At 44.5% G+C, this 26,232-nt stretch overlaps 1 protein-coding gene across 2 annotated transcripts in view; it reads left to right on the plus strand.

The window, feature by feature from the left end:
• The window catches only part of LOC130476222 (histone-arginine methyltransferase CARM1-like), a 98,393-nt gene that overhangs the window by 59,587 nt on the left and 12,574 nt on the right, over window positions 1-26,232 (plus strand). For both annotated transcript variants that reach the window (XM_056848118.1, XM_056848119.1), the window contains exons 8-11: window positions 10,353-10,434; window positions 18,666-18,751; window positions 21,046-21,135; window positions 21,825-21,962. In XM_056848118.1, coding sequence (XP_056704096.1) covers window positions 10,353-10,434; window positions 18,666-18,751; window positions 21,046-21,135; window positions 21,825-21,962 — 396 coding nt within the window. The remainder of the gene's footprint in view (window positions 1-10,352; window positions 10,435-18,665; window positions 18,752-21,045; window positions 21,136-21,824; window positions 21,963-26,232) is intronic.

Here is a 26,232-nt window from a genome sequence, read left to right on the forward strand (position 1 = left end):
CAGAAATACTAAAACACCTGCAAGATAATTTATTCCAGGCTGTGAGTCTCTACAAGAGTGCACATCTTTTTGAGTTATCCTAAATTATGCAGGGTTCTTTTTTTTTTTTTTTTCTGCATAGAGAGGTGTTTGTAATGAATTATGAGATGAGGCTGGCTGGCCATTTACATACTCTAGGCACTTCTGATAAGGCTGTAATTTAAAAAAAAACATGAAGATCTGCAATAATTCATGGTGGTGGAGAGCAAAAGCACAGGTCAAAGAAGACTTTCCATCCCTTTCCTTCAGTTGCTTTTGTCCTTCTGCCAATTCACAGCTACATATTTGAATGTAATATAGTCACATTCTCACAGAATGTTGGAGCATGCATATTCTTTAAATAGACACATAGGGTGTGTACACATCAACTCAAATTCACTCAGACAGTCTGCCCATGCTCTCTCACATATATGCATACACACACGCATGTAAGTGTTCAACATCAACACATCAAGTGCAGATATCATGGACTTGCTTGAATACATGTGTGCACATTTAACAACATGCACATTCACATGTTGACTTATTGACACGCAGTATGCACACAGCATGAATCTTTTGACACAATGGGAGTCTCTCCATAACCTTATTGAATGGCCACCAATTGCTTCAGAGTCTAAAATTGATCTAGCAGGCTCAGACATCCTCCATACCTCCATGACACAAATAGCCTTGTTTGACCTGAGAAGATGTTCTTCAGCTGAAGCAAAAGCAAATGGCTGATGGTTGCTGAGAGGTCTCAAATCTATCAGACCTAGGACATGAATGCTGAGAGGGTTCTATGCAACTGCATCCACTGCATGCTAGTCTCTACTGAAGTGAATCATGGTCTGTGGGAGAAGAATGCATGTGCTTCTCTTTTCACATCTCCCGTTGATCAGGAGATATGTAGAATATCAATATTTTAAATAAACACAGAATCAACTTTTGAACTTTTTATTTTTCATGTGTGATATTTGCTTGCCCCCCTACCCAAAAAGCATTTCAAATAACATCATTTTACCTGAGGTGTGGGAACAATATTTTAGGGAGCTCTCTGACAATCAAGAGCAGGCGGATCCCACTTTACTTCATACAGAGGAGTTGCCAGTATGGCTGCCAGTTGACCCTTCTGAGGTTAGTAAGTTGATTGAAACAATGAGGATGCGGAAGGCACCAGGTATCAAATTTAATTCCTGCTGATTTAATGAAAAGAAATTTAAATTGGTGGGTCCTATGGCTATTGACAGAATGGGGACAATTCCTAATGATTGGGGGGTTGCAATTATTATCCCCAAATACAAGAAAGGTAATAGGGAGGAACTTACAAATTATAGACTAATTCGTTTATTAAGTACCACAAGTAAATTGTATGCCAGACATCTGCAATGGAAATTTAGGGACTGGCTTGAACAAGTTAATAGTTTAGCTGAGGAACAAGCTGGATTTAGAGAGGGTTGTTCAATTGTGGATCAATGTATAATATTAGATCATCTGAAAAGTAAAATACTTCTCTAAATCTACTGTGTCTCTATACACAGCTTTTATTGATCCCAAATCGGCTTTTGATTTAATTTCTAGAACAATCCTTTGGGGGAAAACTTATGGCTTCAGATATAGATAGACATTTGATATTTTTAATATGAGCCCTGTATGGAAATACTTATATCCAGATAAGATGCAATCTGCGAGGGCATCTTACAGATCCCATTAGAATGTATAAGGGGGTTAAATAGGGCTGTATATTGGCACCCCTGCTATTTAATTTTTACATTAATTATTTGGTTTCACATCTAAAAAAATGGAATTCCATTCTCTGAAGCTGGTGGATAAACATATCAATATTCTATTATATGCAGATGATGCTGTACTCCTTTCAAGGACTCCCATTGGCCTTAAGAGACCTATGTCTTCACTCAGCCATTATTCACAGCAAAATCAACCAGAGATCAATTATGACAAGATTAAAATAATGGTCTTCGCAAAAAGACCTGAAACCTACTCTTGGTACTTGAATAAGATTCATATTGAACAAGTTCACTGGTTTAAATATTTGGGATGATTTTTCAGGCTTCTGGAAGAAAAAACTCCCATGTAAAATATGTCATAGCGAATGCACAAAAGAGTGCTGGTGCTGTACAGAAGTTTTATTGGTCTTAAGGAGGACATAATGTGTTAGCAGCTGCCAAATTATTTAAGGTGAAATCTTTAGCTCAATTAGTATATGGGATACCTTTTAGTATCATGGCCAATAAGATCCTCTTAGAAAGAATTCAATCAAAATTTCTGAGAACTATATTGCAAGTGCCACCAATTGTTGCTAATTCTGCTATCAGCCTAGAGGTGGGCATTGTTGTGGTAGAGGCTAGGTTATGGACTGCAATGTTCTTTTACTGGCTGAAACTGGTCTTTTCCTGGAAGGGTAATGCACAGATAATTTTGCAGGATAATTTTGTTCCTCCTTGGCTGAGGTTGCTCAAAAATAAAATGGGCTTTTATGGCCTTTCACTAGAATTCCTTGCTTGATGGATTATCCCCAGGCTCTGGCTCTGGTAAAACAAAGAATATTAGATGCCAAAAGGCAACATGGCTTGAATAGGGTTAAAACCAGTTTATTTGATACCAGTACCCTTAATAAAATACTTCCGGCATCTTACATTTTCCACCTAGACCAAGGGTGTCAAACTAATTTATACTGAGGGCCGGGTATGATGTCACTTGGTTGGGCTGGGCCATGCCTCGCTCAGCCCAGGTTATGGGGGTCAGGGCCAGAGCTACATTTTTTTGAAGGGGGCAAAAGTGCCAAATCGCGCGCTCCCATATATTGTACACATATTTTTTCTTTATATATACATATATAATCAACAATTCTTTTAAACAATAGAATAAATTGTGTTGACTTCTATGAATTGTTTAAGAATAATTACACTTTTACGTTGGTTTACCTGTCTGTTATCTATGAATAATTACACTAAAAAGTAACTCCTGGCCAAGTTCTGCAAGGCTCATTCCCCAACAAAATTTTGCCTTAAAGGGATCACAGCTTTATTACAATGTGCAGTAGTAGTTAAGAGTGTCTAACTTGGATCTGGAAGACCCAGGTTTGAATCCCCACTCTGCCATAGCAACTCACTGGGTGATCTTGAGCTCCTATCACCCCCATTCTGCAGACACTCCATTGGTTACCAACCAGCTACTAGGTTCAATTCAAGTCCTGGCTATCACCTACGAACCCCTTAATGGCCTTGGGCCACATACCTGTAGGACTGTGTCTTTTGCTATGTTGTGTTGCCTATTGTATTAGGTGCTGTGGAACACAGGCAGGATGGTGCTGCTGCAGTCGTCTTGTTTGTGGCTTCCTAGAGGCACCTGGTTGGCCACTGTGTGAACAGACTGCTGGACTTGATGGGCCTTGGTCTTATCCAGCAGGGCCTTTCTTATGTTCTTATGTAATGAAGGGCTCTCCAGGGAGGAATATAATATTTTACCTTTATAGTATTTTATCAGATAAGAATCAGGAGATGGCATATCAGGAGGTGGCAAAATTTGGCTGGCTGGTTTTAAAGATCAGGAAATCTTGGTCTACACAGGTTCAAGAAGGATTATAAGCAGCTAATATTGTATATCTTCTTTTTTACTTATTTATATCTGTTTTAGTATTATTTTACTTTATATTTTAGTGATGATGAATGTTCATCAATCATATGGATTGAAGACATGATATTTATATATACAACCTATGTAACACTTTTAATTCTATGTATATAATAGCATTCTGGTCTAGTACCGCAATAAATCCTTACTTACTTATTTACTTGCCCCCACTGTATTTTTTCAGCAACAAGGGTTCTCTACCATATGTAGAGTAGAAACCCATTCCTGTCTTATATATCTCCAATTTACATCCTCATTCATTTGCATGCAAGCAGACTGATTTTCAACAAGCTTAAAGATCTCTTTGAGTTTCTGAGCCAAATGTGTAAGTAAAAATCTCTAGAAGTAAAGGCTTATATGTGATTGCTTCATAACCTTTAAAGTGGTAATTGCCTGGCACAATTACTTCAGAATATTTTTGCATAGTAGCCCTCATCTTTGTAAAGAGCAGATTACACATTCTTTAAACAATATTTTATTAGTTCCCATGTATCAAAATACCAGAAAGTCTTTAAAGTATGTTTTGAATTTTGGCAACTCTTTAGAGTTGGGTTGCCAACTTCAATTTAGAAAATTCCTTGAGATTTGGGGATGGAGTTTGGAGAGGGTGAGATTTGGGGCAGAGAGGGAGCTCACAGCCCATTCCTGACCTCTGATTACAAAAGTCCTCAGGAGGCCAAAAAGGGGCTGCGCCAGCATTGAAACCCCCCGCTCCGGCACCCGGGCTACTTACTCCATGGTGAGTGGCCCCAATGCTGGTGATGAGGCCCAGACGCCAGTCTCCCAGTGCTGCCATGGCAGCACCACCCAGGGACGCCTGCTGGGCCTTCCACCAGCATCCCACTGGTGGAAAGCCCCAAGCTGGCATCCGGGGGGGGGGGGGCATTCCTAGTGCATACTGGGGAGCAGAGCTGCTGATAGGCAACTTCCTATCCCCTTTCGGCCCAGCCGGCAGGGAGAACGGTGTTGCTGCTACTGCTTTTTTGCAGGCGCAGCATCGCTGTTCTCAATGGGGCAAAAAGCCCCATTTAAAAAAATAAAAAGAAGAGTTGGTTTTATATGCCGACTTTCTCTACCACTTAACTGAGAGTCAAACCGGCTTACAATCACCTTCCCTTCCCCACAACAGACATCCTGTGAGGTAGGTGGGGCTGAGAGAGCTCTATCAGAGCTGTGACTAGTCCAAGGTCACCCAGCTGGCTTTGTGTGTAGGAGCAGGGAAACAAATCCAGTTCACCAGATTAGCCTCTATTGCTCATGTGGGGGAGTGGGGAATCAAACCCGGTTCTCCAGATTAGGGTCCACCGCTCCAAACCACCACTCTTAACCACTACACTACACTTTTAGAGGCTTTTAAAAGCTTTTTTGGTGGCTGGGGAGCAGCTTAGAAGGTGCTGTGGCAGCGCCTCGGCCATGCCGTCCCTGGCTGCTGAAAGCTCAGGACTGAGCTGTCAGTAGGTTATAATGCCATGGGTCCACCCTCTAAAGCAGCCATTTTCTCCAGGGGAACTTACCTCTGTCATTTGGAGAAGATCACCAGGACCCACCTGGAGGTTGGCAACCCTACTTGTCAGTGGAAAGTAATTCAGACTATCAGATATGTTGTGAAGATTTAATAGAATTTGATAATGCAGTGATTTAAGAACATTTTGAAAGTGCACCCAAAGTGTGTAATTTATAGGCTAGATAAATCAGATAGTAAGCCAAAATATCAAAAATGATCTTCAAAGGCTGACCATTTTGTGTCTAAGTTGAGAGTTGGCTTAGTCAGATTTTCTGTGAGCTGTCACCCATGAATTATTTTCCTGCGTGGATATCATGCCTCTGTATGGAAGAGGCTCTGTATCTCATACATGCTGCACTACTTGATGTATGGTGTGTGATTGACCAATTTGATATATACTGTATTTTCTGGCGTATAAGACTACTTTTTAACCCAGGAAAATCTTCTCAAAAGTCGGGGGTCGTCTTATACGCCGGGTGTCGTCTTATACGCCGGATGCTCAATTCCAAGCCGGACTGGAGAATCTCCCTGGGGAGCCGCCTCCGCTCTGTCCATGTCCCCGGGGGTTGAGCCGCCCCAGGAGGACCGGTGGTGGCCGCGGGGTTGGGTGCAGTCCCGAGGGCTGGCCCCAGGCCGCGGACTCGGGTTGGGCCACTCCAGGAGGTCTGGGGGCGGCCGCGGGGTTGGGGCGCAGTCCTGAGGGCCGACCCTAGGCCGCGGACTCGGGACAATCCCAAACTCTAAATTTTAACTGTAAAAATGGGGGGTCGTCTTATACGCCCAGTCGTCTTGTACGCCGGAAAATACGGTAAGTATGTTTAACAATGTAGTGCTTTTTGATAGGTGTATCAGGTTATTTCCAACTGTGAAACAACTTGGATATTTCACGGTGTGTGCATTTCACTCAGGATTCTTAAACATGGCTAGTCCAATTTAATAAGTTTTCTTTTATAACCCTATTTGTGTTGTGTAAGTGGGCAGATGCAGTTCTTATTATTTTGAGGGCCAGGCATGTATAGCAGCAGTTTCTTAAACTTATTTGTGGCTAACATTCCCTTATTCACCTCATTGATCCATGGATCCTACTGGTTTCCTAACAGTATTGAAGAACCTGGAGGTATTTTGAAGAGTTTATAGAAATGCTGGGTATTGGGCCCTGATTAATGGCCTTTCTTAGCTGAATTTAAGTGGATTTTTATGCCCATATATTGTCTCTAACTTACAGGCTTTTTTGTACATTGTAAAACAATATTCTTGTGAGTCTAGTTCAGGGGTGCCCAGGTATTTCTGAAAACCATATGTCAATTTTTATTGGTAACAGTTGTGAAATATAGCCTATTAGCTATTCAAAAATATGGATTTTTAATAGTAATGCAGATACAGTCTGATTGCAATTTCAATTTCTCTTTTGCCAGTAATTCTTCATGATGCCCCAGTTTGTTTGATTATTTATTTAATTATTTGATTGATTTGTATCCTGCCCTTTCCTGACTAAGATCAGGCTCAGGTCGACTAACAGCAAAATTCAACAGTTTAAAAACATACTACTTAGAAATTAGACTTAAAATTATCTTTAAAACACTCAGTTCTATTAAAAATTCTAGATAGCACCCTGAAAACCTTGTACAATAATGGTAAGCTGGTCAGAGTGGTGGGGAGAAAAATGAAAAAGGGAAAAACAACAAGGGATAACCAGGACAAGAGAGGAGATGGGAATTAAGTAGGTAAAAATAATATAGGTGAATCAAGTAGGGAGGCCAGCTAAGATGGAACCGTCGCTGCCCTCAACCATATATAATTGAAGTGGAATTAAACTTGAACAGATAAAAAATAGTTTTGCTAAAAAAATCTCAGGTGAGCTGCACCCTGGGGTCACACAGGCCACATTTGGCTGGTGAACTGCATGTTGGATACCCATGGTTTTAGTTATTTATGATTTCCATTTGGAAGAGGTAATTTTGCATCAGAAAGGTCATTTCCCATCTGTAAGGTTGCCAGCTCTGGCTTGAGAAATTCATGGAGATTTGGGGACGGTGCCTCAGGAGGGCAGAGTTTGGGGAGAAGAGGGAGCTCAGAGGGGATGTTATATCACTTTAGGACTTCTGTTTCTCTTAGACTTTTTGGTATGCAGCCTGCCCTCAAAAGCTGCCATTTCCTCCAGAGGAACGATCTCTGCAGTCTGGAGTTCAGCTGTAATTCTGGGAGAATTTCAGGCCCTATCTGGAGGCTGATAACTTTCCCCATCTGCCAAGCAGCCTTCGGTCCAACAGTATGGCTCCCTGAGCTGCCAGTAACCTTGGCCATTGAAAACAATGTCAGTGATAGAACACACTCTCTGTCAATTTAATTTTAACATGTCCATTCCTGGCTTTCTCCGCCATTTTATCCCCATAACCCCGTGGGATAGGTGAGACTGAGAAAATGTTACTTACCAGAGGTCATTCAGGCTGTATTAATTAAGCTGATATTATGTATGAATGGGCACAGATATAGCTTCATTTCCCCATGATGTACAAATGCAGAGTTGATTTTTTAAGTCTGGATTAAACCTTGGTTTAGAATTCCAGCTTGGGGAGGTCAATAAAGTAACTCCAGTGAAGTCATGCGTATGAATCTGAGAGCATGTTGGATCCATGCATATTTAGGCTTAGTGTGGATTTGATGTGATGTCAGAATGTAGTTCCAGTGAGCTTCATGACTAACAGCCATTCCTAAGGTGTGTGGGCGAAAGTGGTTTGCAGGCATGCAAGGGACTTGGCTGGCATCCATGCCACGTGCGCCGCCATGCCTGGCACGGACACCAGCATTGGGGTGTGGACACCGGCCTCTGCACTGCTGTGGCAGAGCAGCCCTGGGACGTTGGCTCGGCTTCCCGCCAGTGTCCTGATGGCACATGTCCATGCGCCGTTGTCCCGGGGGGTGTTCCGGGGCTATACATCTTGTGGATGCCCAAGGTATCTCCAGTTAACAATGGGCTAGGTGCCGGGCCGGGGAGCGACCAACACAACTAGGCACTAAGCCGGCAAGCATCCAGTGAAGAAGACAGATTAAAAAAAAACAAAAAAAACAAGTCCCTAGCAGACTTGCAGTTTGTCACTCACTTTGCTACACAGCTTTCTATTCGGACAGATAATCCATTTACAAGGCTTCTCTTGTGATATCATTGTAATGGGGAAGCTTATGAAGATGTTCATGTGTTGAAATGTATGTGGTATTCTTTTGACCTCTTCTATGCCATCTCTGATTAATGGTACTGGTTTTCAAGCTACTGAGTATGTGAAATTTCCTGTGCTGATTCTCTTTTGCTGCAATTCTCTAAGCAGGTTAAAAAAAAGACTCCATTTAAGAATCTTTTAATTCCTGTAATCTGGGCACAAGCTTGGCGGGAAACAATTTGAACAGGCAGCACAAATGCCGTCAACTGGTTTATAGTGTAAAGCACTGGTTTTAGTATACAATATTTAATATACTTTCTACCTAGCCAGGATTGTAGATCCTGTTCTCCTCAGCTAAGTGTTCAGCCAATACCATACTTAGCATATGCAGATGATCTAGTATTGATAGCCTGTACACTCCCAGTTATAGTGAAAATTTTAAATGAGTTTTACTATTATTGCACTAAAGAATATTTAGAAATAAACTTTGCTAAAACTAAGGTTTTAATCTTCGCTAAAACTTAAAAGGGTGCATTTCTTATCCCTGTGGGGCAATTCTATAGAGATAGTATGAAATTTTAAGTACCTCAGGGTCATGTTTACACACAATCTTTCTTGGGGCTTGCATATTTTTGTTAATGCAAAAGTTAAATTCCTCCTTTATCTTCCTTTAAAAAATTCTATTTTTGCAAAGGAGGACAATTTGTACTGGCCTTTATGATCCTATACAGAGCAATCATACATTTGATTGTTAGATATGCTGCTCCAGTTTGGTACATTGCCCACATAGAACATCTTGATAGTATTCAAGTTAAAATGTTTACAAACTGGCTAGATTAGAAATCTATAAATTTAGACGAGCTTTCTTATGGGCAAGGTGTAATGCCTTAGACTCAGCTGAACTGTAACGAAGATACAATACAATTATCGCAGAAGAATGCAAATACCCATTTTGCAAATACCCAGGATCAAGTAGACTCCCTAGCATTGTTTTAGCATGTTCACAAAATAATACTGCTCAAAGTAAATATATTACTCCCTGGATAAAACAGCTAATGACACTTTCTGAGAAGTGGATACTGTGTTATCTGCTGTCAAGTAGATCGGTGACTAGCGTGAAAGATGTGGCAACTTTTCTCTTTATAGTGTCAAGAAAAATAAATTTTCATTTCCCCCCTTTTTTTAAAAATGTGAAACTGTAAAATAACCAATGGCTGTTAAATCTAGGGAAAGGAAATATTTAATATGTTTGAATATGAAACATGGATAGTCAATGGCTTGGTGGGGAAAAAAGAATGGAGAATGCTATATACCTCTTTGCTTTGCTCCAGTTCTTTCTTGCAGTCACGGAAACTCAAGAGTGCTTATGGAGTATGGCCTGCCTGCAAAGATTTTCCAGTTCAGTTTAATAGAATAGAAAGGCAGAGTACTCACAAAGCAGTCCTTTCCATTAAAACTGAGGAATTGCAGTCATATAGGAGTTTTGCATGTGCAGCAGAGCACACATGGGGCTCTGCATTTAATAAATGCATGTTTTCGTGGACACTTTGTGTTCCTTAAGATGGTAAATGCACATGGCTTTTAGGTCTGGATTAGCCCTTGATTGAATTTAGTAGGGCCTGATAGTTGGACTCTTGAAGTTCTAGGAAACTGCTCTTGCAGGTCTACAAGGCTTGGGAATTCTAGTGTTTATCTGGTTTCGTCTGTGCGCTTGTGTGTATGTGTTTAAACCTTCTAATGTATTAAGGAAGGCAACAATGGTCTCTACCTGGAGGAAGTAAACAGCATTATTTTAGCATTTGTTTGCAGAGCTGGCAGGCAATTACCAACTGTCAACATGTGGGACAAAGAGGTTACACTAAATAGGATGGCACTATCTTTGCAAATAAAAAAAATCCTTTGATCAGACTTCATGATTTATTTGAAAATTATAAATGGATCAGTGGGGTCAATGCATAGCTTATAGAGATGTTGTTTGTGTTTGTTTGTATAGTGTTTTACAACTGCATTATTGTTTCTAGGTATCAGCAGTGTTTTTATGGGGTCAATCTGTCGAGCCTCCGCAATGCAGCTGTGGATGAATACTTCAGGCAACCTATTGTAGTAAGTAACATTTAATTTTTTTTCTTTCCACTTTGTCATTCTTCCACATTAGTTCCCAAAGGTAACTGTTGTTACCACGTGGAGGCTTTTGGGAAACATGTTCAAGACTCTGGAACTTCTGCACTGTATTAAACTTCAGAGCACAGTTTCAGAGCACAGTCGCTTTTATTGCCTCCCCTTCCCCCTGCAGACAGCATGTGTAATCAGAGCTTTTGGGTGCAGGCCCAGAGAATTAAATACCTTGCACAAACACAGGGCATATTTAAAAGCTCTTCCAAATACTCTTCCATAGTATTCAAAAGTTCTTACAAAGCAGCTGAGCCAGTGCAAAGTTTAGTGGGAAGTAGAAATGGTATGTGCAGAAATGACAATTGGAACAGTCCTTTTTAGCAGAATGATCAACTAACAGCCCATTCCTGAGTGTCAGAGAGCTGTGCCAGGGCAGGGAGAAGCGCAGCAACGGCGCAGGCGGGTGGGCTCCTAAGGGGTGAGGAACGGCATGGGACAGGGAGGAAAATAGTGTGAATTGTGAAAATAAATGGTCGCTGCTTGTCGGCGGGGCAGCGCCGTGGTTGTCAAGACTGGGCAGAGCAGGATCCCTCAGCTCCTCAAGGCCGACAGCCGGGGTAGGGGCCTCATGGCGGCAGGGAGGAGCATGGACTGGGAGTGGGAGAGGTTGGGTGGTGACAGCCACCAGATGTCCCTACCCTCTCAGTGTCCACTCTAGCAGGAAGGGAGGGGGCAGAGTGGTGGCAGCAAGAGGCGGGGCTGGGCTGGGAGGGGGTGGGCAGGACAGTTTCCGTCAGTGTGCAGGTGCTTGCGTCGGGACAGGTGTGGGGCATGCCTCTCTTGTCTTCCCGACCCATGTGATCAAATGATGGTTTGCTGCCCAGAGAGCCCCTCAATAGTCTCTCTTCTTGCCCTCACCCCCAGTCTCAAGAGACCTGGCGACCCCTAGGTCTTGGGCCCTGGATTCAGGGGGCCATAAAAATGGCTAAAGTCCCACCCAATGGCATGGTGGCCTCCCATGGCTGCGTGTAGGTGGCCCACCTACAGCGTGGTGGGGGAGGGGGGAGCGGCCAGAGGGGGCCCCACCAGAGTTCGAGTCAGGGTCTCCAGGGCCCCGAGCACTTGTGTCTGCCCCTCCACCATGGTCTGGGTCAGGCCGAGCATGGTTGATAGATGGCCTCTGGAGGCAGTCACCTCAGCCACCAGTGTCTCCATCCAGTGGTCTGCCCTGTCAGTGGTCTCCTGCCACTCTTGCTGGGCCTTCAGCTGCTCCCTCTCTATGGTGGGCCACACGGAGGAGAAGGATGGGGGAATGGGTTGTGTGGGCCTGGGGCCACAAGCTTGAAGCCCAAGGGGCAGCTTCCTCCCCTTCCTCGGTCTGGCCCTGGGACCTCAGAGTGTGGCTCCCTGTGGGCGAGGGATCAGGGCTGTCAAGGGTGGCCTGTCCCCTATAGTTCTCCCTCCCAAGAGCTGGTGGGGGCAAAGGGAGAGATCAGGGGGGCCCTGGGGTGGGCGACAAGGCTATGCCCAGTGACTGCTGGACCACATTTTTGGCCTCGGCTTGACGCTCTGTTGGCCCAAGGGATTGGAGATGCTGGATGACTGGAGCCTTGAAGGTCATGGACACAGGTGCCACACCTGCAGGGAGAGGAGTCCAATGAAGCGGGGCCCTCTTTCAGTGGTCACTCTCCCTGGAGTGGCCCACCTCTTACCAGGGTGCTCTTGCTCCATTGAAGGTGGGTTGGGGTCCCAGACGACAAGTAAGTGAGCTCCAGCGGATCCTCCTGGACCTGCCCGGACCCTCCTCAGGGCCACATGTGAACCCCAACATAGGCCCACTCCTGCTCTGCGCCGATATTCCCTCACAAGGATCCAGGTCACTGGAGGGCAAGTCCTGACATGATAGGGCCTGGCTGTGGCACCCGCTCAAGGAGTTGGAGCTGGCCTGGCTACCAGGTGATGGTGGCATGACCTGGGGATTGTCCTGGGGTGGCCCAGAGGTGGGGGCCTGTGAGGGTCCCATTTCCGCCCTCTGTGCCTCACTCACCAGTCAGGACCTCCACCCCTTTGCCTGCGACCAAGGCAGTGGGAATGAGAGCCCTAAACACGCAGTCTGGCCCCTCCAGGCATGTCGCAAATGCGCGCTCGAAGGTGGCCCCTTGTGCCATCAAATGCCACACCCGCTTCTTTGCCTGGCTATAGGAGTCATTCCGTCACTTCTGGCATGAGGCTCCTGTCCAGGCTGCATGGCTGAAGGCAGACACCCGTCTGGCCACATCCTCCTAAAACATTTTCTCTGTGTCGGTCCAGTTGGACCTTTGGTATGGCTGCCTCCCAGATGGGGATGTCTCCGCCATGTTCTCGGCTGGCTTGGGAGTGGGGTTGGGCAATAAAGGCTGGTCTCCTTCATGACCTTGGTGCTGTGCAGCTGTGGCATGCGTGGGAGAGAGCACTGTTCTGCCATTATTGTCTGGTCCCTTAATAAGGGTCTGGCCATCTGAAAGGCAGAAGCCTGCCCGCCAACTCCCCGCTAGCCCTTTGCCCATGGCTGGATGAGAGGACGGTAGTGGTTGTCTGTTCCATACCAGACTGTGCCTGGTCTTTCCTGCCCCGACTCTTGCCCATTTGAGAGTGGTCAATCTTCTACTGGTTCTTTAATGCCATCACTGGAGGCTGGCCCACAGGTACCATGAACGCATCAGTGCTCTTCGATTGACAGACAGTGATTGCCTGGACCGAGTCTGCCTGGACAGGGCTGCCATCCAGATGATTTGTGAGGAGGTGGCTCCCGCCCTGGAAGAGTTGCTCCCAGGACCCCGGCCCATACGAGTGCTACAAAAAGTTCTCCTGTCCTTGCACTACCTGGCGACCGGTAGTTTCCAGGGGGTCATCAAGGATGTCCTCAAGGTGTACCCCTCATTGGCCTGCCACTGCCTCCATGCCTTCCTTGATGCCATGGTGGCCATCATTTGTCACCACATCCAGTTCCCCACCAAGGAGGCGGAATTGGCCCCCATTTGGGCGGACTTCAAGGTCCTCGCCAAGTTTCCCAATGTAATCGTAGTTGTTGACTGCACCCACACTGCCCTTCAGGCCCCTGCACAAGGATCAGAATGTCTGTCAGAATCGCCACCACTTCTACAGCATCAACGTGCACGCCGCCTGAGAACACCGGGGCATCTTCACCAACCTTGTGGCCAAATTCCTTGGCAGTGTGCATGACGCCCAAATATTTGATGGGTCGGCGTACGATTTCTCCTGGAGACCTGGCTGAAGGGCAAAGGGTGGCTTCTTGGTGAGTGCGGTGGCTGTGGCCGCAGGGAGGAGGGAGCTTCGGTGGGGATATGGATCCCATAGCGCTTACCAGTCCCTCCTCTCTCCCTCTCCCAGGTGACTGCAGCTACCCTCTGAGGACCTACTTCTTGACCCCCTACCCAGTTGATGATCCCGCAGATTGGGCCACCTACCACTGGGCATACTGCAAGACGTGCATGGTCAACAAGAGGACTTTTGGCTAGCTCAAAATGACATTCTAGTGCCTTCATCACAAGGGGGGCTGCTACGCGATGCAACCCGAGTGAGTTGCCAAGCTATTCGCTGTGTGCGCCATGCTTCACAATATTGCATTCCGGCAGGGCCTGCCTGACCTAGACAAGGATCCCACCAAGGGACCCTGGGAGTCAGGACCCAATGTTCCTGAGGAAGAGGCCATTGACAGAGGCCAGAACCTTCCCGCTCACCTTGCTCAAGAATGTGTGCGTGATGCACAGTGATGTGATCTCCAGGAGGGGGCAACCGACCATGATCTGCCTGCTGCCACGGACACCAGTCCATGAAGAGATGGCTTGCCATGGGCCACGACGGCCCAGCAAGCTGCGCCGAGAGACCACGACTGAATTTGGACAGATCTCCCCGTGAAGGTGTCTGCACCCAGCATGCTCCCATTGGTCTCTGAGAGCCGATTGACCCCTGCCCACGGCGGAAGCTGCACGGCCTCAGTCTCCGCCAACTGCAACTCGTTGTGGGTTCACGGGCCAACAGGGGGTGACCTGACAGGCCATGGCTGGTGGGGGATTGGCCTGGGCCACTCTTTAATAAAACCAATGTAACCTAAAGGTGTGCTGCCCCCAGCTCTGACCCGACTGCCCCCTCGGCCATGCCTCCCCCACCCTCTTTTGTCCCACCCTCCTTCCCCCTTCCCCTGGGGTGCATGTGCTGCCCCTGCCAACCCCACACAGCTGGTCGATGGCAGCCCCTGCAACGGGCTGGAAATGGGCGCAAGACCGCCAGGCTGGTGCCCTCTGGGCCCTTGATAACAAGTCACAGGAGGCAAGCGTGTGAGCCTTCGTGGTGGGCCCAGAAGGGCTGACGAGAAATAAGCTGCCTACCCCATGGCATCCACAACCTCCACAGGGCAACCTGTCACCCCCCTCCCCATGAGCCCTACCTCTGGAGGCCATGGGTGAGTGGTGGCCATCCTCTTACAGGTAGCCCCCCAGCAAAAGGGATTTGGGATGCAGGCGGGTCCCAGCCTTAAGGTGGCACCTCCTTCCCTGGTGACCATTCCTCGTCTTTCGCCAGGCCCCCTAAGACCAGCCCTCTAACTTGTACTGGGATCAATTGGCATCCCCCTTTCCTGGGAGGTGGGGCACAGAGCAGGCCACAGAGATGCCTTTTGGGCAAATGCGTGTAGAGGTAGGCAGGTGAGGGCGGGGCAATGGCGCCATGGGCGTGGCATCCCACCTCTCCACCAGGTGGGTGGGAGACCAGGTGAGGGAGATCCTGGGCCAGGGTCAGCTGGGCATGTGGCGGCGCATATAGGTGGGCTGCGGTGTGCGCTAACTCACCCTTCCTCGGAGCAGCCGCCAGAGCATTTCCCCTCCCCCACCTTTATGCAGCCACCCATCCAGATGCAGGGCAGGCAGTCTTTATTGTGGGGGAAAGGTCGGGAAGGGGAACAAGATGCTGATGGGGTCTCCTTGCTGGGGAGGGGATGGGCAACTCTGTGGCCAGGCAGGAGAGAGTCGGTGGGCTCAGACCCAATTCCTCCTGGTGTGCTCGCAGGCCCGATGGACGGTAGCCCCAGCTGACACCTGGAAAGCAGAGAGGAGGGTGCGGTCACCATGCAATGCGAGGGAGGAGGTGGTCTGGTCGGCCACCTCTGCACCCTGGAGGATTGCCTCCTGCACCTGCCTCCTCCCGGCGAATGGGCCCCCAGTCTGGATGGGCTGCCTCCCAGCACCGGCGGCTCATTGGGTGAAGCCTACTGTGGATGGGGTTGTCAGGGCAAGAAGGTACTGATTAAGGGCTCGCGGCCATGGTGCTTTTGGTCCTGGGCATGCCTCCTTAGCTGCCCCCCCCCACCATGCTCTTGCACACATGAGGGCATCCTCGTCTCCCCTGGTGGCTGCTCAAACCCCCAGCAGCTGACAGCATCTCTCCAGCATCTCTCCCTGCCCTATTTGAACCTGCGCCAAGAGAGGAAGCAGAGGGTGGGGGGACCCATGGAGGCATGTGTCCAGGAGACATTACGAGCCCCAGGCCCCCCACGGATCAATTGAGTCACCTGGGCAAGAAGCCCTGGGACAGAACCCACCTCAGAGATGGCAGGGCAGAGGGAGGCTCACGGGCCAAGTCATCCTCACACTGTGAACAGGCTGATGTCCGGTTGGCCAGAGGCAAGCATGGGTCTTGGGCAACGCTGAGCCAGATCAGGCCAAGATGAAGCATCAGATCTCACATAGTCAGCAGAAGCCAGGGACTAGGTGTGGAAAAACCCTGGAGCACCAGCTGGCCCCTCTGTAAGGCAAGAGACAGATAAATGGCCACCCACATCGCAGGCCCGATGGAAAAAAGAAGCTTCTTCAACTCTTTTTCCATCTGTTGATTTCCTGCTGAAAATCCCTACCCAACCCAACCGGTTTTTCACTTCCTGGAGGAAATTATATGATGGGAAAGATAGAGAACCTTGTATCTCCCCCCCCCCCCAAAAAAGAAAGCAGCTTGCGAAGAGAGGTTCAGTTTCAATCACTTTTATTGGCATGATAATAATAACAAGAGTGCATACATGTACTCCATCTCACTCGGAAGGGTCTCACATACAACGATATAACTAAAACATGGCTATCAAATTAAAACTCTTCAGTTTAAATGCTGTAATAATACATTCTTCCGGACAACAGATAAGAACCACAGCTAACACCAACTAACACCAGTACCCTTTTGTTTATTGGTACCCAGTATCTATAAATTGACTCCGTTGGTTTTATTTATTTATTTCCTTACCCTCTTGTTGTTTTTTTTAAATAACAATTGTCAGAAATTCTGCCACATGTTCGGAAACAACAGGTGTCGTGCCCGCTAATAAAAATGGGATGCCATCATATGCTGGATTTTTAAGGGCATAATGTGAGGGTTAATTAGTTCTAGTCGTTGTTTATAATACAGGGGACAATATAGAAGAATATGCTCTACTGATTCTGGTTCTCTCAACTGACAGTTGCAAAGTCTTTTGTTCTGGGGAATACCCTGATATCTGCCAGAAACTATGGCTGATGGGAATGTGTTTAATCTGGCTAACATAAAGGCTCTGTGCTGGGAGGGATGGGTCAGGTTGGAGAAGTATTCAGCCATTGTTCTTTTTGGAAAAGAGAGGCCAAAAATGGTGTGTGAGCAGATCTTGTTCGCTCCGGCATTTATTATCTGCAATTCCATGTTCCAAATTTGCCAATGCCTCTATATCAATGCCAAAAGAGTTGATTTTCCTTTCTATGAATTGGGACCAGTGAAGAGAGGTTTTGAGTTGTAAATGGTAGGAGGGAAAAGGTTTGAGCAGCCTTTCTCCTATGCTGCTCAGTTGCTCGGAGAAAACTTTATCCAGGCTGCTTTGTGATTTTAAAACATTGTAGGGGAAAAAAAGTATTAGGGAAATAAATGCAACACATTGTTTGAACATAAATCAAGTACCACTGGTTGTAAATTTCATTTAAACTTGTCAACCCACCTACCAATTAGATGCATGTTTTTTTTAAGTAGCAACTTAAGCCGAGTCTGATTAATAAGAAGTCCAAAATGTATTGCAGAAAAGGATGCAGGAGTGTCTGAAATCACAGGATGAGACACCTTGTGCATAGTGTGTACTTTCTGATTACAGATAGATTTAAGCATTAATGTTATAAAACAGGCAGCATCAACAGTACAAGACATAATCAACTAATATGTGAGGATATGGAATTCTTGGTTCATAAGGAAGTAATATTTCATGAGCAAAACCAAGCGGAAATGTAAAAGGCTGATTAGAGTTCTTTGTAGGCAAATATTCTCCAGTTTGTTTCATTAGCCAACATATAATCATAAACAGGTATTTTTCTTTGTTTTTATAGGATTTAGATTTGTAATAGCTGAAAGTGCCAGGGGCAAGACTTTATACTTACTGCTATACAATTCTAACTATGCATGCTTTGTTCTCCTAACTATACCTAAAGCCCCAAATGGTGATACTTAATTGGTTAGATAACACTTCTCCCTCCTATGATGTTAGGGGTTAAATTGGGATAAAAGACATATTCACACCCAGTGTATATACTTTTTCTTCTATATAATTGAACAGTAGATGGAATATTTTGATGCATTATTGTAATCCCCTATTTCCCCCTATACCTTTTCTTTTATGTTCTTTTGAAAATAAAATAACTTCTCCCTCCAATGAACCCCCTCTTCTCTTTATATATTGTGTGTGTTGTAGAGGGGAGTTGGGGGAGGAAAAGCCCCATGGCGTAGAGTGGTAAGCTGCAGTACTGCAGTCAAAGCTCTGCTCACAACCTGAGTTCAATCCCGATAGAAGTCGGTTTCAGGTAGCCGGCTGAAGGTTCACTCAGCCTTCCATCCTTCTGAGGTTGGTAAAATGAGTACTAAGCTTGCTGGGGGTAAAGGGAAGATGACTGGGGAAGGCACTGGCAAACCACCTCGTAAACCTCATGTGACATCACCCTATGGGTCAGTAATGACCTGGTACTTGCACAGGGGGTTACCTTTACCTATTGTAGGGTTTTAGATAAAAAATAGTGCTATTTCATCTTTTGCAGGTTACTACATAAAATACAAAGAACATGCTAGTAAAATAAATGATGGAATGAACCAGGAGAAGAAGTCCTTACTTGACAATGTGTCTGTCTTACACCCTTAAAATGCTATATCATATGATCTCTTATTTGTACTTTCAGGACACATTTGACATTAGAATTCTGATGGCCCGGACGGTGAAATACACTGTCAACTTTGCAGAAGCAGAAGAAGAAGATTTGCACAGGTAAGATTCTCAGGAAAATATTCTCTCTCTCTCTCTCTTTCTCTCTCTGTGTGTGTATCATGCTCCCATTTGAAATATTTGTTTGCATTCAAAAGCAAGCGAGGAGCCATGACTACAGCTGCACCTCCAAAATGTTTACCCTCTAATTAAGACCTCTAGCATTGTGTTATAATTCCCAATAGTCATAATGGAACAAGCACACTACTTGGGATAGAATAGAATTGAATGAAGTATTTGTTTGCTTTAAATTCTATGATGTCCACCCAGAAAGTAATGGGCTTTTTTCAAAAGAATGTTTTGCTTCTGCCTTGACTTTCTTACTGCATTGTTGTATTCTGGGGCATTCCAATAACATAAGCCTCTATCTGTCTGGCTTCCCTGTTTTGCCCTGCTTTGCTGCAATCTTTGCTGTAAAGAGTCACTAGCCCTTTCGGTTGCAGATTTATAAGGAAAAATGTGCACCAGCCAAAAGGGCAGGAGAAGCTGGAAATTAATACATTGTTGCAATAGCTCATATGTAATGTTGTAGCACTACAGTGATATAGATGTGATGTTTTTTTAAGCCTGAAAAAAGCCCTTCAGTGGCAAGGGAGAAATGGATGCAACAGAGGGCTGAAACGAAGAAAGTGCAAGGAAAACTTCCTTGTGGATGCTAATCTCTTTGTTGGAGCAGCCAAATGCAAACAAAGGTCCTTTATGCATCGGTACTTGGACTCACATTCGCCCCTGGACTGACTCAGATGTTCCTTGGAGATATGCATGAGTTTTCCATCCCTCAGAGATGACCTCACGGCCCCCCCTCGCAAATCCTGGGTCTTCCCGTTGCTGTTAAATCCCAATTCTTCGATCTCTCCTGAGATCAGCCTGGGTCAAATTGTCCTCCTCTCCATGCATAAGCCAAAGCATGGGACAGGGGAGTTGGGGGTGACTTTTTTTACAGTAAGAACTACAGCCAATTACAAAGCAGCGTTTCAAGGGGCAGGGACTCAAATGCTTCCTGGTTTTTCGTCTCCCAGACAGAGTTCTTTCTGAGTAGATTTGTCACAAAAAAATGGGTATTAAAACGATTCTTGGGTTCCCCCCTTATTCCGTTCCTTTAAAAGAGCTCCTTTTTGTGAAATGCTTTTAAACACGGCACTTGGGTTTCCGTGGTGGGGAGGGGAACTGGATGTTTTTTTCACAGTAAGCACTACAGCCAATTACTAAGCAGCATTTTCAAGAGGTGGGGACTCATGCTTCTGGACTGGAGCTGGTGATTGTGCTGGTGTATAGCATTTTTAGCATTTGCAATAGAAAAGTGTGGGACAAGCGAGCATCGAGCCCTGGGTAAAACACCCATGCATAAATGATCAAAGTGTAATAAGACACATGATTTAAATCTAAAAGTGTATTTAATACAATAAATTATCTCTGGAAGAGCAGTACCTTCTGAGTTTGAAAGTTTCCTCTTCATATTTAGCATTATAAGGAGAATGGGTGTTGATATCAGGATATCGGTGAAGCAGCCAAAGTCACTGACAGTGCGATCCTGTATAGTCTGATCCCACAAGTGTAGGTTGGAGTAGTTCTGCAGGATATTACATTGTGAGTGACTCTTCAGTTCATAGTGTAGTAACTTCATGAATGTACCTCAATGCCAAGATAGATAAATCTAGAACAATAGTCACTGTCAGCTCCCTCCTTCAGTGCTTTATGGAGCACAATAAATATAGAGAGTAATCCTTAACTCACCATGTTTGCTTCCACCTGAGCTCTATTTGCATATTTGTAAAGAAAGCAAAGAGGCATTTCTACAGAGCAGCAGATCTGCTGTTACAAATCAGATCCCCAGGGAAAGAGATCCTTCAGTCCCAAGGAGCTTCACTTTCACCATTCTACAGCTCAACCTCTGTCTGTTCCAAACTCAAACTGTTCATTCTCTCACCTGTACCCTGCCCTCAGCTGGATGGGCGACATTTTCCAGCCTCTAATGGGTGCTTGACTAGAGCTGTCAGAATACCATGTCCTGATAGCTGCCATTGAGGGAACATCCACAGTTATGAAGAGATACTAGCGTTCTTCTGTGATAAAACACAACTTTAGGCCAAACCATTCACAGCAATCATACAACAAACACATAATAATATCCTTAAAATGGCATATGACAACTACTATACTTTGTTGTACTGGAACCCATTTAGCTTGGTTTCTAATGCACATGTGATAAGATTAGGGTGCCAGTTTCTGAATGATTGATACTATTCTGTGGTTTTAATTGCGGATTACCTTGGCAATTTTCTTACTTGCTTCTGCAGAGTGGAAATCCCCTTTGTTTTTCAAATGATGCAGTCTGGGCTAATCCATGGCTTGGCATTTTGGTTTGATGTGGCATTTGTCGGCTCACTGTACGTATTCCCTAACACCCCATTGTATGTTTTGAAGTTTCAGTTTAAGGGAAGAGGCCCATTTTTCTTTAGACCAAATTAATATCCTTGGTCAAGTTGTCAACTGCCTAGTGTATGGAGGATTAATCCCAATTCTTGAATATGATGTGGTAAGATGTGATGTACCACCTCAGATACAAAACAAGAGCTGATCTAGACGTTATGCTTGCATAGGGATTAGCATATCAAGCTTGACCACTTCAGCTCAGACATGTCAAGTCCATGTAGTAAAATTTCACATTGTTGCAAGTGTCTTCCAGTGACATGGTGCAGAGAAACTCTGAGATAGCCCTGACTGGTGAATGCACCATTATTCCTGGGGAGTGTGGGGTTGCTGGACCAGCTCACATTCTCCATACATGAGACAGATTAGTGCTGGATTCCATCTTTGATGTTTAGTTTGTGTTTTAATTTGCATGTCTTCTACAGAGATAGCAAACAAGGGAGTTGCAGCCTGGCATTCTTCTGATCCCAAAAGTAGTTGTTCCAGAAGAGTTGCACTGACTTTAGTTATGTGGGATTGTTGCTTGCTTAGGCTCCCCAGTGTAGTAGTCTAATGACATTCCTTATTTCCTGAGGAAGTATGTACTAGTTTTTTTATCTTCACTTTCTTTTGATAATTACATCTTTATTTAATTTTGTGCTTTAAGGGTAACCGTTTGGCTATCAACTGCTCCAACAGAACCTCTGACTCATTGGTATCAAGTACGCTGTCTTCTTCAAACGCCTCTCTTTGCCAAAGAAGGAGAAACTCTTTCAGGGAAAGTCCTATTTATAGCAAATAAGCGGTAAGTAGCCAAACTTTGACAGTGCTTTCTTTGCCAAGAAAAAAGGCTAATTACATGAGGCATTTGCAAGGTTGTGGAAATGAACAGAAATGGCAATACAAAGTTGAAGTTTATTTTACATCTCAACTCATAGGGTAGAAATCTACCCTTGTGAATGTTCATCTATCATAAAAATGATTAGGAAAAAACACCAAGAATTACACTTGTGCCAAATAAATTTACTTTAGGTTTTTGTGGGGTTTTTTTTGCCTGTTAAGTATTTCTTTATATAATGACACTAAATTTTGCTTAACAATATTGATTTTTGTTGTGGGAAATATAGTGGGCAAGAAAACCATTTCCTTTTCTTTAAAGGTGCTATAATTTAATGATTTTAGAGAATACGTATTCATTATAGTAGATAACCTACCTCCCGCTCCAACATAATTGATCCTCTTATTGGGAAAATGGGTGCTGATGGAGAGGGTGAATGGACTACAAGGTTTCTGCTGGGAGATAATTCCCCAATTAGCACTCAGGTTGCAAAATACTACTTGGTTGCATTGAAGGTATGTCGCCTTAGAGTATCCCCTCGATCTAATTGTGAAAATGTACAATCAGGTGATTCTTAATTTTGCTAGCCTTGGTTTGTAAATCTATTTCTTGTAAGGTTAGTTTCTGTTTTATCTGGCATAATAGCCGCAAATAATGTTTTATTATAGTAGATAACCTAGTGTGCCTTTAAAGTTACTTACTTTCTAGAGAAGAGAGCAATGTTTATGTCACACTTGTTACTTCTGCTTGCTAGCTGGTATAAATCCTTTTAAAGATTTGTTGGTATGCTGATCAGGATTATTTATATATTCATTAACATTATTTATTTGTCCGCCTTTCTCACAGGGACTCAAGGCAGATAACACATAGTGAGTCAGTACAATCAAAATGGGACATTCAATAATTAATGCATTAGAATATTAGAAGTCTGGAACCACCAGAAAGAAACAGAAGCATAGCATAAGTATTAACATGACACGTTAAGCAGAACAGAAGTTACATAATAGAATCCTACGTACAATATGCTGTATAAAGCAGTTAAGACCACAAGTCTCAATTGTTTATCCAACTAAGTTTTAAACCATTTTGTACTGTGCAGCCTTATTACATGCGCAGAAAAGCCACAACAGAGAAAGCACATGTAAAGGAAATTGTTGATTTTGCCCATTTGCAGGTTGGCACCTGCAGAAGCCCCTGCTGACATGACCGTAGTTGTCTTGGCAGAACATAGAGAGAGAGAGGTGGTCCTGTAAATAAGAGGGGCCAAGACCATGAAGGCCTTTATATGTAATAACCAATACCTTAAACTGAGCTTTGTAACAAATGGGCAACCAATGGAGCATCTGCAGAATGGGAGTAATATGCATACTCCGTCTGGCTCCTGCAAATACTCAAACCATGGCATTCGGGACCAGTTGATTTTGTGGGGAGACCAATATACAGTGCATTACAATAGTCCAGTCCCAATGTTAATGTGGCTTGGATCCAGGTGGCCAGGTCAGGTGTATCAAGGTATGGGCCATTATATGGGCTAGGCTGAGTTGGAAGAAAGCCTTTTTTGCAGCTGGATTGACCTGCTTCTCCAGTATTAGATTAGATCAGAGCATGCAGGACCATTTTTTTCCCTTCTGCTTAAATTTACATATCACTAGCATTAAAATCCTTTCAAAATGGGATGTGAACCAAAGGTCTTACGGGCTTGCTCAATCTTAAACTGCTATGACAGATCTCTCATAGTATACTGGGCAAACTCTGAGGGCATGGTTAAGTATGGAATTGTGCTGGAATTGTGCTGAAATATATAACAAAAAATAATCTGGTCATTGTGTTGGAAGAGTAAGAGAAATTCACACTTTTGTCCACAGAGCTAAATTTCCCTGTGCCAAGTTTTCTGTACTGTCCTTCATGGTGTGTGAATGCTTTAATTATTCCTGCTGGGATGCTTTAGGTTGCCTCATGACACTTCAGAATTTACAAGATCAGCAGGAGTAAGGTTGGCTGACCAGACTGAGACAAAAGCGTAATCTCTGCCCAGCAAGAAAATGTGCTGGGATATTACAATTACTGTTACCAAACTCCAGCATGTGCATATCAGGACAGAACAGTGCTAGTTGAACACATTATTGTGAATGGATTTCTAAAGTTCAGTACCTGGCAATGACTTTGAAACTGTGATTGTTAAGTGCTAGTCTGAACTTGGTGTTCCTTTTAATTCTAGGGCTGAACTACCTATTATTTGACATTTGACCACCACATGGACTTAAGTCAGATGGCAGCTGTGAGTTCCTCATTGGAATGCATTTCTTAAATGCATGCCTTACCCTGTGTGTCCCAACCCAAACAGCCCCAGTAAGGCAATATTTGCCGCACTGGCAACTGCATGTGTGTGCTGATGAGCTGCCAATGAACTATGTGCCCCTTGGGGAAGAAAAACGGCATGGGGCAGGGAGGTAGGAGTTCCTTCTGCCTGTACACCATGCTTGTGATCAGAAACAGGCCCACATGATTAAGAACTTAGTTCCCACAAAGCGCTCACACCTGACCTCTGTAAGTTCCCATGGTAGTTGTGTGTCAAATTTAACTTGTAGTTCAACCCTTAGAGCTTAACTAAAGGAGTATCCAACAGAATCCAGAATTTGTTAGGGAATGGATCTCAGCAGGGTAAGAGTACAATCTAATTGATCCAAAACAACTAACTGGCAGGAGAAAATAAGGATCTAGAACTGCAAAGTAGTTCAACGCAAGTAGGGCAAGAAATAGGTAGGCAAAGCTAAAACCTGCCAAAAGCCTGACCTACCTCTACTGCTTTGCAGCTGAGGCCAAGAAAGGCAGCTGAGTCTAATTGCCATGACAACCATAACACAGGTGTAATGGAGCAGCCCTGACAGGAAGTACATTTCACATCTGGTTTGGTGGTTTAGATTTTTAAAATTTCTGCAGTGTACACCCCATTAAAAGCCCTAGTAAATACAACTTTCCAGTCCCTCCTGAACATGTCTAGAGGTGGTGCCTCCTCACCAACTCAGTGGGCCCATTCCATAAGATGGGAGCTATGATGGAAAAGGCTAGATGTCAAGTGGCCTACCCTAAGTGATAATTTTATTATGCATAGGGGTGTGCATTTGGATATTTAAGGTCCAAATCTAAACCCAAAAAATACCTTACCAGTAGTTTGGGTATCAGAGTGGTATTAGGGATTCTCAGGAATACAGGTAACCAGGACCCAAATATTTCTGGAAATATTCAGGGATATCTGGGGCAGGCATTTTAAGGATCCCAGGCCTGTCCCCCCCACCCCATTTTACAGGTTTCCTGGGAAAGAGGAAGGAGGGGAATGGAAGCAGTTCTAGGGGGAAAGGATCACACTAGAATGGGAGCTGCCTTCTACAGCTTGCCTGAGAAGACCTTCTTGTTCTGTAACAGAACTGGTTTTCCCTTTGTTTTAAAATATTATTTCAAGTTTTTCTGTGTTTTTTGTTTTTGCCTGGGTGGTGGTGGTGGACTTTGTTTTCTTTCTGGTTGTTCTTAAAATATTTTTCCATGGATTTGTTTTGTGTGTGTGTTTTTTTTAAGTTTTAAAAGGGTTTTACTGATTTGTTGAGTTTTCTTCTCTTGTCTTATTAAAGAACTTTTAACTGCTTTGCATTTTAATTTTCAAACAGTTTGTGGTTTGTGAAGGCATCCAAGTTGGATTCACTGTTTTGACTTTGATTCTGTTGGGCTTCTTTATTCTGTTTGCATTTGGAGGCTTTTGGCCAGTGGTTGCACGTGTGTTTTGGCTTCTTTGAATTTTTTTCACCAATAGGAAACAGTGGTGATTTGAAGGATGGCTAGGGGCACTTTCTTCAGGGGCCTGTAGAATTGGACTCCTTGATCCAGTTCCCTTGAAACTTTTGGGGTGGACAGAAAGTACTTTGTGTCATTTGGTTTAAAAACAGCCACTCCAGCCCCCCAAGAAGAGTTTCCCAATAGGGAATAATGCACCCAGAAATGTCAGAATTCTGAAAAAAGCTGATTCAGAATTCCAAAATAGTATGGAGGGACCCAAGTACTCTAGGATACTGATATGGAAACTGTACCCTTGGGAAGGGCCAAAATGCATCTCAGGAATAAATTTTGAATTATTTCTCTCTTGGCAATATTATCCTCTTTCCAACCCCAGACTTCTGTACCATATAGACGGTGAGAAATGACCTTGCTTTTAAATAATTTTATAGCCGGATCTATGAGGTGACCT

Source organism: Euleptes europaea, chromosome 4 (assembly GCF_029931775.1).
Source record: "Euleptes europaea isolate rEulEur1 chromosome 4, rEulEur1.hap1, whole genome shotgun sequence".
In the NCBI taxonomy this organism is placed as follows: domain Eukaryota; kingdom Metazoa; phylum Chordata; class Lepidosauria; order Squamata; family Sphaerodactylidae; genus Euleptes; species Euleptes europaea.